A 15,865-nucleotide genomic window follows, 5' to 3' on the forward strand; every position below is an offset into this window, starting at 1 on the left:
TAAACTGAAACAGTCATTTTGGGCGTGGCCATCACATTAAGTGCCTATATCCTGAGTGTCCATGTGTTTTAAATACTTGGAATTCACTTCTGACACACTTGTCAAGGAATCATAGCAATACCTCAGAGCACTCTGACAAATTTACAACTTTTTCCTGTCAGTTATGTTGTTGTAGTGAATTAGGAACAGAGCGTGAATATTTTGTGCACATTAGCCGTCATTTAAAAAACAATGAGACAGTAACATGTATGTTTAAAGGTTGTGACTACAAATCAAATATTTACAGTACCTTTAAGTCACACATCAGTCGCAAGCACAGTTTACACTCGCTGGTAGACTTCAAAGAGGATATTGTCAGAGGATCTTTTGCAACTGAAACTGCAGAGCATGATGCTTCAAATGTTGAGGAATTGTGGGTGTTGTTGATTTAGAGACATCAAATGATCAAATGATTAAAACTAGAAAATATTTTTCACGTTCCAAGTGCTGCAGTTGATGAACTTTTGGAGGAATTTCAGTATTTGTTGGGCACAGCATCTTTGTGTAGTGCAGCAAAAGTTATCCAAGACACATTAAACAGTCACAGCTTGCAAATAGACCAGTCAGTCATTGAAGAACTTGCATCTGCACTGTGTACATCTAATCCTGTGTATAAATCGGTAGGTAAAGGCTGTCCCCTAGCAACATCCTTTAAGCACAAAAATTTCTACAAGGAAAATTTTAAAGTTGTAGAGCCTGTAGAGTATGTTTTGGATGAAAAAAAAAAAAGAACATTTCAGTATGTTCCAGTTTTAAAGGTTTTACAGCAGCTTTTCAGTGATTGCCACCTTCTTGCTAAGGTTTTGGATGGTAGTTGCTTAACAGAAGAAAGTGGGGAAGAAGTGATTTACAGGTCTTTTAGGGAGGGGTTGTTTTTCAAAGAAAACAGTTTTTTATCAGCAGGTGAATTGCGAGTGTTACTGAATTTGTATATTGACGATTTTGAGATTTGCAATCCACTTGGCACTTCCCGTAAAAAGCACAAAATCTGTGCCATATATTGGACTCTTAGCAATTTACCACCTGCTTGCCATTCATCACTGATTTCCATTTATCTGGCTTTACTCTGCAAGTCTGAAGATGTAAAGACATTTGGATATGAAAAGATTCTAGAGCCCTTGTTGAGTGATCTTGTTACTTTGGAAAGTCAAGGGATTTTTATTGCACATCTTGGAGAATTTGTCAGGGGCACAATACAGTGTGTCATAGCAGATCATTTAGGAGCACACAGTATTTCTGGATTTATTGGAGTTTTTCAGGTGAATACTTTTGCAGATTTTGTGAGGCCAAAAGATCTGATATTCAAGAAACAGAGGCTAGTTCAGGCGCGTTTACTCTGAGAAGCAAAGAGACACATGAAATGCATGTAAGTTCTGCACAGAGTAATGCAAAACCATGTCACGGTGTTAAAAGACGGTGTGTTTTCTCCGCACATCTCTCCCATTTCAGTGGATATCCTCCAGATATTGCACATGACATTTTTGAGGGCATATTACCAGTTGAGTTGGCATACTGCCTGAATATCTTAATTTTGAAAAAATATTTTACACTTGACAGCCTCAATGAGTCCATTCTGACATTTCCCTACAAATGGGCAGACAAGAGTAATCGCCCTCATGCTATTCCCAGGCCTTTCATGCAGAACAAAAGCATTGGAGGAAATGCTCATGAAAATTGGAGTCTCTTACAATTCCTTCCATTGTTGGTAGGACACTTGGTACCTCCAGATGAAACAGCTTGGCAGGTAATTTTGGACCTAAAGGACATTGTTGAACTAGTTGTTGCACCAGTACACACAGAACAATCAATTGCTTTCCTTGAGTCTAGAGTCTCTGACCACAGATGTAGGTTGAAAGAGCTGTTTCCAGGACTGAAGCTGTTACCAAAACATCGTTTTGTGGAGCATTATCCACAGATGATTAAATTCTTTGGGCCACTTGTTGGCATGTGGACCATGAGGTTCGAGGCAAAGCACAGTTTTTTCAAACAGGTTGTTTGTCACACACGGTGCTTTAAAAATGTGCTACTGTCACTGGCAGTGAAACATCAGTTCATGATGGCATACCACTTGGAGTCTGTCACAACTGTAAGGCCGAGCCTAACTGTCTCAGCTGTTTCTACTGTCTCTGATGACATTCTGCATCATGATGTACAGCGAGACTTGAAGATTAAATTCCCTGATATTACCCATATTCAGCTCACAAGGAATGCTTCTGTGAATGGAACAAACTACAGACCCGGCATGATTGTAGCTGAAGCTGAGAGTCTTCGTGGCAGATGATGATTTTAGGAGACTTGACGTTCCATCAGGGATGCCAAGAACTTTGACTGATCTTCAGAGCACAATTCGCCAAGCATTTGGAATTGAAACAGACTTTCGTATTCAATTCTTGGATCCTGACTTCAACAATGAGTTTATGAACATAACATCAATGCAAGACATTCAAGGCAGAAGTACAATCAAACTTGTGTACATGGCAAATCTGGATACAAGTGCATCTTTGTCAAAGTAGTATCCCACATGCAGTCTTGACTCATCTGCAAGTCCACAAAGTATTCAAAGAAACTCCAGTCTCTCATCGTCTTCATCCAACTCAGACAGCACCATAATTCTACCACAGTCAGACAGACAGTGAGCTGAGATCATGTGCATGGCCTCGCGAGTTTACTATTCCTCGATTTTCATTCAATGTAGAGGTGCAACTTCAGCGTGGAAATGAGACCTTCAGAGAAACTGGAACTCGGCTCAAGATTACTTCAGGTGTTAAATCTGACATCTTAGAGAAGCTTGCTGAGGCGATTTTTCAGTTTACTGCTTATCCTCAAAATTACCAAATAGATGAAGTTGCAGGGGCACTGATCAAAAAATTTCCTTGTCTGCGAGAGCCATCTGCCACGGGTTACTATGGCTGGATGATTAGCCTGAAATATAAGATGGCTAATTACAGGACAAAGATGCACAACATTGGCTGTCCTGAAGTACGGAGCCCCCCAGGGGACAGGGGAGAAAAAAAAATTAGGGAGGAAAAAAAAAATTAGGGAGGAAAAAAAAAATTAGGGAGGAAAAAAAAAAATTAAGACGGACTTTTGCGAGATCTCGCAAAAGTATTGCGAGCGCTCGCAAAAGTATTGCGAGCGCTCGCAAAAGTATTGCGAGCGCTCGCAAAAGTATTGCGAGATCTCGCAATAAGTATTGCGAGCGCTCGCAAAAGTATTGCGAGATCTCGCAAAACTCCAACAATGGCGGCAGCTACTTAGTTGTAATATTACTCTTTCTGGGTCACAAAATACACTTTTAAGATATTTTGAGGCGTGAATGTAGTTGTGTAAACGTCAGATACCTGCTCGGTTTACAAGACATCACATATTTGCAAAAGAGCTCCGACGTTTTTGGAGATCTGACACCCACTAGCTCGAAGCTAACGGGAAGTCGAGACCTACTACAGCCGGGAGGAACACCGCTTTCCCGGCACATCGTGCCTCGACCTCCCGGTCGGCTTCGAGCTGGCGGCCTCCGAAGAATGCGGCTAAAACTTTTGCGAGATCTCGCAATACTTTTGCGAGCGCTCGCAATACTTATTGCGAGATCTCGCAATACTTTTGCGAGCGCTCGCAATACTTATTGCGAGATCTCGCAATACTTTTGCGAGATCTCGCAAAAGTCCGTCTTAATTTTTTTTTTCCTCCCTAATTTTTTTTTCCTCCCTAATTTTTTTTTTTTTTCCTCCCTAATTTTTTTTTCTCCCATGTCCCCTGGGGGGCTCCGTACTGAAGTGACTATAAATGCTTTGAAAAACAAATCCAGTGATGATTGCCTCGTAGCCAAAAATGTTAAGAAGCCTAAAAAGGCTGAGGTCAATTTTTGTCCATTACACCCAGCTGGCGAAACGGATGACAGTCTAGAAAACATCAGGGTTGAGCTTTTGACCGACGTCAGACGAAGAAACGGTGCCTCAGATGTAAGACAGAAGATGTCAAGAACATTTTCCTACCGTACACAAGAGGTGGTGCAGGGAAGTCCAACTGCTGGGGAGTTTAAAGCTAGGTGGCCTGAACTTTTCCAGATTAATGAGGTAAAGGCATGCTTTTTTTGCTGAGTGTTCTTTTCAGTAATTCCTTATGTTATACATTAATTAATCTGGGCCACTTGGATTAAGACGAGTCCACATATAGGTATAAAGAGGCTGGCATTTATAGTTATTGTGTCGTTAAATGCTTGACCTGTGTATCATACAGAGTATTTATTTGAGCAGCACTTAAAATACAAGTTGTGTATGAAAAACATAAGTGACTTAAAGTGTAGAAACATGAATAAAATTAATTTTTGATTTTTCGTATAAATACAAAAATATTTGATTATTTAAGTAAGTTTGGGCTACATATAGGGCCCAAACTATTTTATAGTGAGTTTAATTATTGAAATGATTGATTAATCATCTCAATAATTAATAGAGTGAGATTGAGTGTAATCAGATTATCAATTGTGAATTAACCTAAAACTTTTTATTTAGCTATTAGTTTTTAGTTAGCCTCAGATTGTTTAAAGCATGTGCCAAACAAGTGTAAATTAAAAATGTGATGAACAAACTTTGTTGCTCATAAGATAAAAAAATAAATGGGTCAAGTTAAAACCCCTAAGACCTCTCACCACCGAGAGGATTTTTCAGAGCACTCCTATTGACATCACCATCATAGCCAACTCCTAAACTGTTTAAGACATCCAGGATAAAAGATTAAAAAAAAACTTGCAAAAGTGAAATAAAAAACAGGAATTTAGTTGGTGTGAGTTAAGAGGATGTAGAGAATAGGGTTAGATGGAGGTGGATCATTCACTGTGGAAACCTGAAGGAAACAGCCAAGAGAAAGAGGATCAGAGAGCAAAAAAATTGAGGTTTGTGTGCATACATGAGTCTTTACGGTACCCACAGGACTTCTGAAGTACAACCACAGATGAGATTTAACAGCAGGTATCACAAGTATTTATAGTCTATGGTCACACATGGGTAATGTCAGTTTCTCAATTCTGTTACAGCTAAATTGTTGGTGTAAATTAAAAAGGTTTCAGAAAGTAGAAAATGAGAGCCTTCCAATTGGGGTACCATATGATACACTAGATACTACAGGGAGTGCAGAATTATTAGGCAAGTTGTATTTTTGAGGAATAATTTTATTATTGAACAACAACCATGTTCTCAATGAAGCAAAAAAAACTCATTAATATCAAAGCTGAATGTTTTTGGAAGTAGTTTTTAGTTTGTTTTTAGTTTGAGCTATTTTAGGGGGATATCTGTGTGTGCAGGTGACTATTACTGTGCATAATTATTAGGCAACTTAACAAAAAACAAATATATACCCATTTCAATTATTGATTTTTACCAGTGAAACCAATATAACATCTCCACATTCACAAATATACATTTCTGACATTCAAAAACAAAACAAAAACAAATCAGCGACCAATATAGCCACCTTTCTTTGCAAGGACACTCAAAAGCCTGCCATCCATGGATTCTGTCAGTGTTTTGATCTGTTCACCATCAACATTGCGTGCAGCAGCAACCACAGCCTCCCAGACACTGTTCAGAGAGGTGTACTGTTTTCCCTCCTTGTAAATCTCACATTTGATGATGGACCACAGGTTCTCAATGGGGTTCAGATCAGGTGAACAAGGTGGCCATGTCATTAGTTTTTCTTCTTTTATACCCTTTCTTGCCAGCCACGCTGTGGAGTACTTGGACGCGTGTGATGGAGCATTGTCCTGCATGAACATCATGTTTTTCTTGAAGGATGCAGACTTCTTCCTGTACCACTGCTTGAAGAAGGTGTCTTCCAGAAACTGGCAGTAGGACTGGGAGTTGAGCTTGACTCCATCCTCAACCCGAAAAGGCCCCACAAGCTCATCTTTGATGATACCAGCCCAAACCAGTACTCCACCTCCACCTTGCTGGCGTCTGAGTCGGACTGGAGCTCTCTGCCCTTTACCAATCCAGCCACGGGCCCATCCATCTGGCCCATCAAGACTCACTCTCATGTCATCAGTCCATAAAACCTTAGAAAAACCAGTCTTGAGATATTTCTTGGCCCAGTCTTGACGTTTCAGCTTGTGTGTCTTGTTCAGTGGTGGTCGTCTTTCAGCCTTTCTTACCTTGGCCATGTCTCTGAGTATTGCACACCTTGTGCTTTTGGGCACTCCAGTGATGTTGCAGCTCTGAAATATGGCCAAACTGGTGGCAAGTGGCATCTTGGCAGCTGCACGCTTGACTTTTCTCAGTTCATGGGCAGTTATTTTGCGCCTTGGTTTTTCGACACGCTTCTTGCGACCCTGTTGACTATTTTGAATGAAACGCTTGATTGTTCGATGATCACGCTTCAGAAGCTTTGCAATTTTGAGACTGCTGCATCCCTCTGCAAGATATCTCACTATTTTTGACTTTTCTGAGCCTGTCAAGTCCTTCTTTTGACCCATTTTGCCAAAGGAAAGGACATTGCCTAATAATTATGCACACCTGATATAGGGTGTTGATGTCATTAGACCACACCATCCAGGGACTCATCCAGGCTGGAGAAACTGATCAGGAAGGCTAGCTCTGTGGTCGGCATGAAGCTGGACACTCTGGTGACAGTGGCAGAGAAAAGGACATTAAAGAAACTGCTGGACATTATGAACAATGCTGGGCATCCTCTGCACACGGCCATAAACAATCAGAAGAGTCTGTTCAGTGACAGGTTGCTTCTCCCCAAGACAAGAACTAACAGACTTAAAAACTCCTTTGTCCCACACGCCATCAGACTGTTTAACTCCTCCCTGGAGGGGAGAGGGAGGGGAAACAGGAGGACAAAGGAGGGGGGAACAACTAAGCTGTAGTGCCTCTTCACCTCACTGTACAATACCTTGTGCAATACTTTTTGTAAATAGTCAACAGTGCAATAGACTCAATACTTGAAATGTGCAATTCACTTGTATTTTTATTTTTTATTCCTATTTATTCTATTTATATTTGTCTCTGTATTTATATATGTGTGTGTGTGTGTGTGTGTGTGTGTGTGTATATATATATATATATATATATATATATATATATATATATATATATATATATAACAATTCTGTAACTGTAACTTCGGTCGTTGCTGTGCTTTTTTTGGAAGTCGAATTTCCCAGAGGAACCCACCCGAGGGATTAATAAAGTTCTATCTTATCTTCTCATTACAGAGATGCACATCACCTAATATGCTTAATTGGTAGTAGGCTTTCAAGCCTATACAGCTTGGAGTAAGACAACATGCATGAAGAGGATGATGTGGACAAAATACTCATTTGCCTAATAATTCTGCACTCCCTGTATTTGTATGGGTTAAGATCTAAAGTCTGATCTAAAGTCTGATCTTAACCCAATTGAGCATCTATTTCACTTGTTTAAGACCAAACTTCAGACAGAAAGGCCCACAAAAAATAGCCACTGAAAGCCCTTCAGTAAATGAGGAAACCCAGCATCTGGTGATGTCCATGAGTTCAAGACTTTAGACTGTAATTGCCAGTAAAGGATTTGCAACCAATATTACTGAACAAAAGAGTACAGCATGATGGTAAAATGGAAACTGCATCCAGGACAGAAACAACCGCATTATGTGTCTAACACAACTTTGGCTTTCTGCAAGCACCTGCTCAGACAGCATGCTAACAATAAGCTAGCCAGACGGAATGCTAATGCTAAGTTAGCCAATAAACAATAGTGAAACCTGAGTGAATGCTGATCATAGCCCAGCAACCAGACCCTGAACTCCAACAGGTAAAAAACAGATGATTCAATTCTATTAATAGTTGGTGGGCATAGCTCCAACTATTAACTCCAATAACTCCAATTTCCAGGTGCTGCCAGGCTGTGGTGGTGTTCTCAGCTGTCACACAAAACTGTAAATCCCGAAAGTAGGTGTGGTTTGTGGTTTGGTATGCTGAAATAGTTGAAGGCCATCCAGAAGATCTCGTGAGGCACTGACCCAAAGGCGTTGGCAAGGTCTAAAAAGACCACATGAAGGTCTCTTCGTTCTTTCTTGGCAGTTTGAATCTGGTGCCAGATGACGCTGGCATGCTCCAGACATCCCAAGAAGCCCCGGATGCTGGCCTTCTGCACTGATGTGTCAATATAATTGTTTCTTTGCAGGAAAGTAGATAGCCTTTGGGCCAAGACACTGAAGAAGATCTTTCCCTCTACGTTCAGCAGGCTGATCTGGCTGATGGATGAGGAGTTCTTCTCCTTAGGGATCAGAATACCTCCTGCTCTTCGCCAAGCCTTTGGAATCACTCCTTTCTGCCAGGCTACCATCATCAGCTTCCACAGGTATTTGAGGACTTGTGGGGTATTTTTATAGAGCCTATATGAGATGCCATTAGGTCCTGGGGCTGATGCTACACTTGCCTGCCTCACTACCTTCTCTACTTCACTCCATGTTGGTGGTCTTATGTCCATGTGGTGTTCAGGTACCTGGATAGGCGGCATATCAGTCGGAATGGTAACTGGCTCATGCCTCTGATCATCAGAGTAAGTTTTCCTGAGATGATCTCCCAGGTCTTTTATGGGCATTTTGAGGAACCTGCTCTTCTCTTCAACAAAAAGGCCCTTAACAAAGTTTTATGGGTTACTGTAGAAGAGGGTCCTTGTACGTTCTTTCTTCTTCTGCTCTTCGATGCTTAGTAAGTTGTTGCTTTATTTCCTCCTACAGTGCAGTGAGTCTCTCCCTTTCTGTCTCATAGGCCCTCCTCCAGTGTTTCCTCAGTTGTCTTCTCTCTTTCACTAATCTATCAATTTCCCGCTGTCTCCTGGACTTTAACTGGTTTAAATGGCCTTTCTGCTGTCTCTGAGTCTTATTCTTTACTCCAAATCGCTCGGCCCCATAGCTGTAGATGATGGTTCCCGGGTTCTCCAGCTTCCTTTCAACTGGACCCTTTTGTTGATCTAGTATAAGAGCCAGTTCTGAGTTAATGGTTTCCCACTCTCTTTTCTCACTGGATCTGGGCCACAGAATCTGATCTTTTCCTACCTTCCATCTTCTTTCCCCTTGCTGGTAGTGGTTGGCTAGACTCAGTGTTGGAAGTTTCTGTTGGCTGTTTCTGGATGAGCTCTGGGCTGGAACGTAGTGTTGCTTGTGGCTGCTTACATATATACACAAGTGTGTTGCTAGCTGTTGGTGGCTAAACTCCAAGCTAGGGACCGATAATAAATGGCTGGGCCCTGAGTTTGGATCTAATATTGGGTGTGGCTGGCTAAAATCTAGACTGGGAACTGCTACTGGCTGGATTTGACTGAGTTCCAATCTGGGGGAGGACTATGGGGAGTCTGTACAACAATGAACTTTGAACGGGGTGTTGATGCCCTGAGGACTGTGGGGATTCTCCAGCCTCTGGATTTCAGTCGACTGATTTGACTTACTTCTTAAAAAGTATGTGTCAATGCGAGGCCCCTTTCTCAGCTCGCTGAGGCACTTCTTCCTGCCTTGGTGGATTTTAAGGCCCATGTCAGTTGTTAGTTTTGACCAGCCACAAATGCAGTTCTGCAGCTTCTTTCCTACCGTCATTGATGGTCCATTATTAGCAATACTGGTTGATCTATTCGTCGTTGGTACCGTTCCGTGGTTCGTTGCTATTAAATCCGTCTGGAAAACGTCTTCTTCCGCCCCTGCTCTAGCAGACCCTAAGGGTATCTTCTCCTTTGAGATTTCCGTAGTAATATTGGGTGTACCCAGGTACGCTAAAAAGCGCTGCATCCTGCTGGTATGAGGTGTTAACCCCCACCAGCCCCGTTAGGGTCTATTCCCTCCTGTTAGCGGTCTTTCCAGGCTGTCATCTGGTCTTTCCCTGATTGTCAGCTGCCCTTTCGCAGCGGTCACTGGATCACTCCAGAGTTCTGATTCAGTAAAAAGGACTAGATGTTACAGTCTCTGATAATGCATTGCTTTAAATGGAGAAAATCTTGAGGGATGGCTGTTATGAGGAAAGGCAGCCCAGACACTTTACCAGTTTGGGACACATCGTCAGTAAATGGCCTGTATTTATATAGCGCTTTTCTAGTCCCTAAGGACCCCAAAGCGCTTTACATATCCAGTCATCCACCCATTCACGCACACATTCACACACTGGTGATGGTAAGCTACATTGTAGCCACAGCCACCCTGGGGCGCACTGACAGAGGCGAGGCTGCCGGACACTGGCGCCACCGGGCCCTCTGACCACCACCAGTAGGCAACGGGTGAAATGTTTTGCCCAAGGACACAACGACCGAGACTGTCCAAGCCGGGGCTCGAACCGGCAACCTTCCGATTACAACTCTTGAGCCACGATCGCCACATTTAAGTGGAGTGTGCCACTGGTTTATGTTAACTTGTTATTTCTCTTCTTCTTTCTTCTGTTTAGTTCCGTACAGTTTATTTTTTTTAAACGTTATGAGATTTTGTTCTTCAAAAATTTCTTCTATTAATAACCAGGTCACTTTTGTTTTGTTTGTCTTTTTATATATTTTTTGTAAATGACAAAGTCTGATGATGGTTCTTCCTGGTGCTAGAATATTGGTCAATTTAAAACACACCTGTATTGTTCCATCATTGAAGAAATAAGTAACTTGCATAACACCAGCAAGAATAGGAGCTGTTGAACCAAAAGATCAACATATTGAATGATGGTATGGAACAGTAAATAGAATATGACACCTCAATATCTACATTTCTTTTAAGCTGGCCACTCCCTGCTGATGCATTTTTTTAGGAGAAATGTAAATAATCACCTGCTGTGACATCTCAGCCCTCCTGCAGATATAAGCAGTGTACCTGGGGCACTCGGACACACTGAAGTTGAAGAAACAAAGAGCATTCGGTTAGACTCACAGGTGAGTTCACACAGGTGAGTTTCTGACATCTCACAGAGTTGCAAAAGCTCTGCTATGTTTGCCTAGCCTCTTTGTTACCCTAAAGGTAAATAGCATTACATTTGAAACTATTCCACAGTAAATAATAGAACACTAACTGCAATCACTATAATTCCGACAACGGCTTGCACACTTTAAAAAATGATTTGTTAATAACTGATTTGTTGAATGATTTGTTTGTCTTTAATTCTGTAGGTAGGTAACTGATTTCTCTGCATGTTCTGCTTTAACTCAGTCTATTTCTTTCAGATCCACATCAGCAGATCATTAAATACAGCAGAAATCTGACAATGTATGTCAAGTGGAAATGGGCTGGACAGGTACGTGAGCAAGATAAAACTCCTTTCACCTCAGGAGAATAGAGTTTGTGTCCTGTGTGGGACTGATGGTCTTTAGACTTTTAGACTTGAGCCATGTAAATTAGTGGATGAAGTTCAGGTTTGTATTAAAAGCTCTGTGAAACAAAATGTGACACTGACACAGTGTCCTGCAGAGGACCAGCTTCACTGTTTCAGGCTTCATATTTCACATGGCTGTAATTACCTGACAACAGGTCACCTTTACTGTCTGGGTTACTTCCTATGCAATAATGATAAGAAGAGATGATTTAGAGCTCGTCTTTGGGGCAATCTGGGATTTATTCAAAAATAGCATCAACAGGAGGAGCTGTGATGTTCCAAAGTTGCCTACAGATGCACAACAGCTTGGACTGCTTGCAGATGAATACATATTGATAATGAATACACAGTGCTAAGTGCAGCCTGAGAAGCAACACTGAGGGAAACACAGGTTCTGCTGAGCTTGTTAAGAAGCGAAGAGCCTGCTGATCTTTCCTCTGAAATTCAAAGCTTCCTTCTGTCAAGTTTCCTGGGTCGTTGACCCAGCGTTTTCAGTTTTGTCATGTTTGGTTTATTTTCCACATCCATGTTTTCACTTCCAGTTTTCTGTGCCAGCCTGTCCACCAGTGTATTATGTTCTAGTTCATTCCATGCATCATTAGTTAGTTCAGCCGTGTACTCACCTGTTTCCAATTGTCATCATTCAGCCTGTGTATTTAAGTTCCTCAATTTCACCAGTTCATTCCCATATGGAAAAGAAATAGTAAAAACTTATATGTGATTACTCATGAAAGTGGCCACTTTCTCATTACCTTCATACATTGTTTTAGTAAGTATCCAAAACATACAAGTTTCATTATATAATTTTTCAAGGGATCTTATATCTGTTTTCACTCTTGTTTGCTTTTCATACAAGTTTCACACAAGACAGATACAAACTTTATAAGATTTATATATATATATCTTTTCCATATGGGTTGTCGCGTCATTGATGTTGTCACTGCTGTCAATTCCGCGTTTGCCTTTCAGTTCAGATCAGTCAGTCATTCAGTTCAGTCATTTAGCCTGCTTTCTTCCCTGTTCTGTTCATCCATTCATCCTCCAATAAACACCCTTAATCCTCACCACGAGTTCAGCGTTTGGGTCCCCTCTTTTCCACATCCACACAACAACTCCTGACACCTTCAATCAAACCAACAACTTCCTCTTTGTTCCAGCTGCTGTCAGTGTTTGCCATCCTCCACCTGGCTCCTCTGCTGACAAGTTCCAAAGAGATCATTCAGCCACTGGACTGCAACGACATCCACCAACAAGACAGCAGCCGACCCAGCGGCGTGTACACTATCTACCCTTTTGGAGAAAAGTCTGCTGTCGAGGTACAGTCCAGCCTCTGTAGGAGACAAAGCTAATGTTTGAGGCTACAAGAAGCTAAAAGGTGACACATGTTTGTTTGCAGGTGTACTGTGACATGGACTTAGAGGGAGGAGGCTGGACAGTGAGTTTTCTTTCTCTTTTTTTTCAGTTAAAGTTCCAGTCAAGTAACTTTTCAGTATGAACACTTCCTTCTGGAGGAAATTATAAAATCATAGCTCTGCTGTCTGAAAATTTCACTTCCTGACATTTTTCATGTTTATTAACTGGCCACACTGTCCCCTCTTCCAGGTGTTCCACAAGAGGGTGGATGGCTCCTTGAACTTCTACAGACCCTGGAATCACTACAAGATGGGCTTCGGAAACCCCAATGGAGATTACTGGCTTGGTGAGACTTTATTTTGTCTATGACAAAATCATTTAAATTAAAATCTGACCATTCTCAAACTGTTCAAACCTTCAGTCCTTCACAGTGTTGTAAAGTAACGGAGTACATATACCGCCGTCACATATTTAAAATACTAAATATGAGTAAGTGTATTCTGTTACAGTTTCGGTTTAAAAAGGTGGTACTCAGAATACAGTTACTTTGTTGAAATAAATGGATTACACAAGGTCTTTTCCTGTTTCATATGTGAGACTATGCCCTCTCTATTTTTGGAAATTCCATGCTAATTCCACGCTTCCAAACAAAACATGCTTTAAGAGGCTCTAATGCCTGTGTCTCAGTCTCGCGGCCCATGTCACCCCTACTTGCTGCATAATGACATGAAGCAATATTTTCAAAAATTATTATTCAAAAAATAATTTAATATGAAGGCAATATAAGCAGAGTGTTACAGGCAAAACCCTAAAGAATGTAGCCTCGAGAGAAAAAGGAGAGTTGAAAAGTACGAGTTGTCACCGAGTAGAAACGGGAGCTGGAAGCATGTAAATATAATAATAACCACTGCAGCCAAAAGGAGTGCCTGTGTAGCAGGTTGGAAAAAGCTACATGGTTATTTTTGTAAGAAAACCAATTACCCCCTTATTTTTTGTTTATTATTGTGACTTATTTTGACATTGTTATGTGTTGCCAGACCATGGTTATATTTCATTATGCCAGTAGATGCTGCTCTTGTACTGCTGTGGAACTACCGGAGAGACTCTAGCTGAGCCTCTACTGAGGCGTTGTAATTGGACTACCTTCTTTGGCCTCCCTCGTCCACTGGCAGCTAGCCCTCGTCCTCTTCTCACGTCATTTGGGCGAGGATGACACAGGTCGTCTCTGGGGGATGTCCTAATATTCGTGTCTAAATTTTGGGTTGGCATTGCATTCGGTGCAACCAAAGAATGCGTTGACCGGTGCGTCGCTCCCCCTGACATCAACGACCCTCGCCGTTGGCCCACTTCCCAACGGTCGTGGTTGTCAGCTGGCACCGCAAGGAGGTGGTGATGGGGTTTTGCCAGCCAATCTCTGTATTGTACAATTTCTTTAAAGGCAGTTTGTTCCAGCAAACTCTATAATCGCAGATCACTAGGTATTTTACTGAATGATTTCCAGCTCTGTCAGCTTTTATACTTCTTCATTATCAGTGTGTGTTTGTGTGTTTTCAGGTCTTGACATCGTCAGTGCCCTGACATCCCAGCAAAAATCTGAGCTGCGGGTCGACATGAGGGATTTTCTGGGAAAGGAAGTGTTTGCTCATTACTCTTCATTCAAGGTTGATGCTGAATGTGACGGATACAAACTGACTATTGCTGGATTCAATAATGGAGGGGCAGGTAAGTGAGGTGATATGGAGGTAAAGAATCTATGTAAAAGACAAATGATTAATGCATGTCAGTTTTACTTCTTGTCCCAGTCCTCACTTATTCCCTCATTGTTCTCAAATATTCTTGTCTCATCTGTTTCCTGTGACTGTGTATAAATAGCACCAGTCCTCCGGTTGTTCCTTGTTTTGCCATGCTGTACACGATGCCTGTGTGAAGCAAGTTTATTTAAAAAACTCTCTGTTTTTGTTGTGTTTCTGCAGGGGATGGTCTGACTTACCACAATGGAATGAAGTTCTCCACCTTTGACAAAGATCAGGATGGGTCTTCCGGTAGCTGTGCCCAAACATTCCTGGGGGCATTTTGGTACAACAACTGTCACCATGTAAACCCTAATGGTATTTATCGCTGGGGAGCTATGAGCACTTATGGTGCAACTGGAATGGAGTGGTACCCATGGAAGGGTTGGGGCTACTCCATGAAGGCCATGAGCATGAGGTTTCGTCTCGTGCAGTAAATCTGCAGGACAAACATTCAGCAAAATTTTAGCAACTGCTTTCTGATGATTAATTTCTTTTCTTTTCTCTCATTAATCATGTAACCTTTCTTTGAGCTGTTTTTTCTTAAAGCTGGGCTAAAGGAAAATCCACCAGTGCAGTACAGCTGACTCATGTTTTTGAACGAAGCAGTCAAATAAAATAAACCAGCAGCAGTTTTTCATACATCACCATAAATATGTTGCAATGACAGACGTGTGTGAAATCAAACAGCAGTAATGAATGAAATGCAGAGCTCCTGTGGTTACACATACACAACAACACACATATGGCTGCTTTGGTCGAGGCCATCTCACTCAAGTTGGACTTTATTAGTTGTAGAAACACCAGGAAGGAGTTCAGCTGCATTGAGACTGCCTGAGCTGCATCAGGAAAATAAAGCCCACCATCTTTAACTGTAGACAGAGGTCTAATACCTCATGTGAATCATTATCTGCTCACATGCTGACAATAAATAAGAAGCAAAGCAAAGACTTGTTTTTGTCTGATGTGCTCTCTTTGTCTCTGTATCTTTGTCTGAATTCTCTGGCTGATCATGAAATGCTGCCCTCTACTGGTCTCAGTCACAAACGTCCTTCTTCAGAAACGAAAATATAGATATTCAGACTGAGGATGCCTTTCATCAAACAGCTTATGCACACAGCAACACATATAGAAAAAACATGCAAAAGACAGGAACAAAAACACAATCCAGCAAAATAAAGCAAAATTAAGTGCTCCTCTAATGCACACATTCCAGAACAATAAATGTACAATTTCACAGATAAATGATTAACAATATAATTATTAGTAGTATTTGTATTATTGTGGAATTCACTATTATTGAAATAGTTCCTGTTATTAATGCTGCTGTGTGTATGACTGCCATTGTAAGAATATATGGATATACTGT

General features: G+C 41.4%; 1 protein-coding gene across 2 annotated transcripts; it reads left to right on the forward strand.

The window, feature by feature from the left end:
• The first annotated feature begins 8,274 nt into the window (after nt 1–8,274).
• LOC146611413 (microfibril-associated glycoprotein 4-like) lies at nt 8,275–14,933 on the forward strand. 2 transcript variants are annotated; one of them, XM_085344079.1, is made up of 7 exons: nt 8,275–8,378; nt 8,519–8,579; nt 12,511–12,669; nt 12,750–12,788; nt 12,956–13,052; nt 14,261–14,428; nt 14,680–14,933. In XM_085344079.1, the coding sequence occupies exons 1-7, from the start codon at nt 8,275–8,277 to the stop codon at nt 14,931–14,933; spliced, it is 882 nt and encodes a 293-aa protein (XP_085200205.1). The 2 variants fall into 2 exon arrangements, with proteins under 2 accessions (XP_085200205.1, XP_085200206.1); XM_085344080.1 differs by lacking the exons at nt 8,275–8,378; nt 8,519–8,579 and adding an exon at nt 11,246–11,275.
• Nucleotides 14,934–15,865: the final 932 nt, after the last annotated feature.

This window comes from Diplotaxodon limnothrissa, linkage group LG20 (genome assembly GCF_057381915.1).
Source record: "Diplotaxodon limnothrissa isolate DT_005_m linkage group LG20, D_limnothrissa_male_GT1.1, whole genome shotgun sequence".
Classification (NCBI taxonomy): domain Eukaryota; kingdom Metazoa; phylum Chordata; class Actinopteri; order Cichliformes; family Cichlidae; genus Diplotaxodon; species Diplotaxodon limnothrissa.